At 44.2% G+C, this 3,449-nt stretch overlaps 1 protein-coding gene across 1 annotated transcript; it reads right to left on the reverse strand.

The window, feature by feature from the left end:
* Positions 1 to 1,685: 1,685 nt before the first annotated feature.
* On the reverse strand, positions 1,686 to 2,015 carry N7462_008214 (uncharacterized protein; the record flags this gene model as incomplete). The annotated part of the gene is made up of 1 exon (XM_057079932.1): positions 1,686 to 2,015. One exon carries the CDS (start codon positions 2,013 to 2,015, stop codon positions 1,686 to 1,688), a length of 330 nt encoding a protein of 109 aa, XP_056932602.1.
* Between the last annotated feature and the right edge of the window lie 1,434 nt (positions 2,016 to 3,449).

Here is a 3,449-nt window from a genome sequence, read left to right on the forward strand (position 1 = left end):
CACGAGCTGATTACTGGCCGAAGTCTTGTTCTCAATTGAAAGCACAATTTTGCTAGTGTTAAGTCAGTTTCCCTCTGTAGCAATGGATATATCATCATAGGCGAAAGAAGCTGGCAGTCAAGTAGTGACAGCCTAGATGACTGCAGGTCGTACTACAAGCGTTTTCTCGCAACGATATCTTTGAATTTGAGTTATGGCTTGAGATGTGTCTTAGTTCACAAACCCCTGGGGTTCGGATTTGGTTGAAATCTGGCTTAGACCTAGACTCACATGCGGCCCGCAACGGGTACTTCATACATTGTCACCGTCTGTGATTGAGCGGGCAGTCGTGGTCCAAAACTAATCTAGGATGTTAATTTGTGCAAAAATTCTCAAAAAGAATGTTGAAGGCGCTAATTTAGATGACTAGCCACGTCAGCCTAGGGGTTTACAACTCCTCAAAGTCAGGCCACCTGCCGAATTTTAGTATAGTAGCAGAGCCATTACTCCGGGATGTGGACCTCAAAAAGTCAAGTAGTACCCCGGATTCTGTTATTTTGAGCGACCCCACATGGGAGTCTCCACGGTCGAGAGTCGCAGTACCCGCATTAGTGTGTTTGTGACCAATGAGCCAGCTTTCCGCGGAATTTGGCAGTTGTACAATGACAGTGAAGTTTTTTTAAGTAACTAACATAGTCTTCGACTTCCATATTCTACGTATTATATAACATTTGAAGTGGAAAGTTAATTATATCTATAAAGGGTAAGCCCCGCAAGAGACTGTGAGCACAGACATTGCAGGAATACTCGATTCCCTGCTTGTTTATGTATAGTATCCCCTGTATACTTGGATCTCAGCGCCGCAACACGGTAGTCAGCGAGGTAGGATATATTGAACACTCCCGGCCATCCAGTTGAGTTCTTTAAACATCATTACATTTAGCACTGCGCTCTCTTGGGTCCCACCTTTACAAGTATAAGCGTATCCGACCCTATTGATAGTAACTACAACTGGTAATATGGTCCTTCTTAGTAGGACCAAGTAATAATTTAAGATGAAACACGAAAGATAAGATATATATGATACGTAGTAAATGTGTGTCCTTATATATCTACTTTTTTTTAATGCTGGAATTTTATCTCAATAGGAGGGTAGTTCTCAAAAGCCTGAACATAGTCAGCCTATCCTACCGTATAGGGCCAGAAAGCTCGAGGTAACAGGAGGCTGTTGGTGTTTGCATATCCAATGGTCAGCTAGCCCCTCACACCTTTCGCACCCTGTCCGATCAACCCTTCGGCTTGAATTCATGCCATATGCTGGTGAATACAAATACAAATCCTCAATATAGTCCTCCGGAACAGATAGTGGCTGCCAAAAGGGCTTCGGTCAATTCTCAACTGGCGGATGACTCGGTCGGGGTCATTGCTCGTTTATCCGATATCAATAAGCATCACCACCGGATGTCATCTCCGGCATGATACCACATCCCGCGCGGTATTTTAGCTCATCCAGCCGTGACGTCTTTGAGAGAACCTTTTGATGGCGCACCCTCTTATGAAAAGCTTTAAATGATATAATTCTCTTATTTTTCAAGCCTGGATGAGCGTTTTTCTTAAAGACCTAGGCTCACTTGGCAGGTCTAGCTAATAATAGAAATGTTTTGAGGCGGGTTAACATCGGAAAAACCCCACTGTCTCCACGCCGTCTATCTCGACATCCACTTGACCCAGGACTCCACCTTCTCAAAAAAGAATACTTGTGCTCCGCTAGAAATCATCGAGAGTGAACCCTTTTGCTTCTGCCGGGTGAGCTTGAGAACACCTGACCCAGTCGCTATGTCCATGATCCCTATACCCACGCTCTTGAACACCACATCCTCGTCTCTCAAACCACGCCATCTGTCGTCCTTATAGTGGAAAAATAAGAGCTCTCTAATCTCTGTCATCACCTCCTTGCTCACATTTCGTATGATCAGCTCACCCGCCTCCACCAGACACTCTTCCTTATGATCGACGCAGAGCAACTTCCCCGACATAATCGTCTCCCTATCAACCTATCAGACTAAAATACCGACTATTGTATTTCTCGTTACCATGAATATATTTAAACGGAAACAATAGCTCAACTGATAATGTGCAACTAGAAACCACAACGCTCCCCTCTAGCGTATTCTTAATTTGATCTGTATACGTAGGATTTTCTGCTTGAACATTAGTTGTGAAAATCGATATCTGGATGCTTCAGTCGAAGATCTGCAAAGACTCTATCCTCAAAGCTATCAAGGCTAGGCTGAATGCGATTTATAAAAGTGATTCTGCGGATACTACCCGGTGCAGAACCGAGGAGTAAGGCAATCCGTAGATGCCACTCCGCCTGTTTTCTTACACCGAAAATAAATATCTCTCCATTGCTCTCCCATCATCCATGAGAGAAGATGATATCTGCAGCCAAGGATATACGAAAGGCTGTGAGTTTGCGGGCGTTGAGGAGGCCCTCAATTTCACTGGTGGGTTTGCAGACAGAAACCGTGCCATGAATAGCGGGCCCATCAGCTGGGATAGACATGCTCTTGATACCCGTTGTTAAAGTGTTTGAAGGCAGCATAAAGAGCGAATTGTGGCCAAGAGAGGTTGTGATGCAGGCGCGAGGAGGCTGGTGAACCTGGCTTGGTACTGCAGACTACGCTGCCATGAAGCGTGAAAAGTTGCTGAGTAGTTTAATGCATTCGGCCTAGGTAAGACTGTATAGAATCTCTTGAATATTTTATCGTATAGGATAAGCATTTTGTTCAGGATACTGTGATTGAGCACAAATCCTGATCAACAAAAAGTTGGGCTCAAAGGTGTAGGCTTCGTGACCTTAACCTTTATAAACGTATCTTCTATGACTCCCTAATGGCGTGTGGAAATTACTCCAAATAATAATTTGTTTGAAAATACAGTAAATATTGTCAATGAATCACAGTTTAGCGAAGATCTCGATTGCTCCTTTTATTGAAATTTGCTCCACTTCGACGTGTAGTCACAGAAAACAGGTCGGACGAACCATCCGATCCCAGGGATTCGTGTCTTGGCCAAGATATTTCCTATCCTGTTATTTCCATTCATTCTATAATTATGATAGAGTGAGTTCCCTACGAAATTAAGTGACCAGGATGTTTGGGATCTTGACAACCCCGGGTGCCTTGATTTCTGCTCGTGCACAGAAATGGAATCTAGATACGGCCCATGATATTGTCCAAGTTGGGCATTCTGCCATGCTGCCTTCTAGAAGAAGTAGGCTCAATATACTTCGAAATAGTGAAATTATCGGCGATGAATCCTTGGAACCCGTTGGCGAGACAAAGAAATGCGAAGAAGATTCAGACCCAAGCCTGCCACGGCTAAGTCCTCGAGTGGTAGATCACTGTGTCCAGCAAATTTCGGGCCACGATTGCCTTGCGAAATCGACGGAAGATGATACAACAAGA

The sequence above is a fragment of the Penicillium macrosclerotiorum genome, assembly GCF_028827735.1.
Source record: "Penicillium macrosclerotiorum strain IBT 26536 chromosome Unknown utg000007l_segment0_segment0, whole genome shotgun sequence".
Lineage (NCBI taxonomy): Eukaryota > Fungi > Ascomycota > Eurotiomycetes > Eurotiales > Aspergillaceae > Penicillium > Penicillium macrosclerotiorum.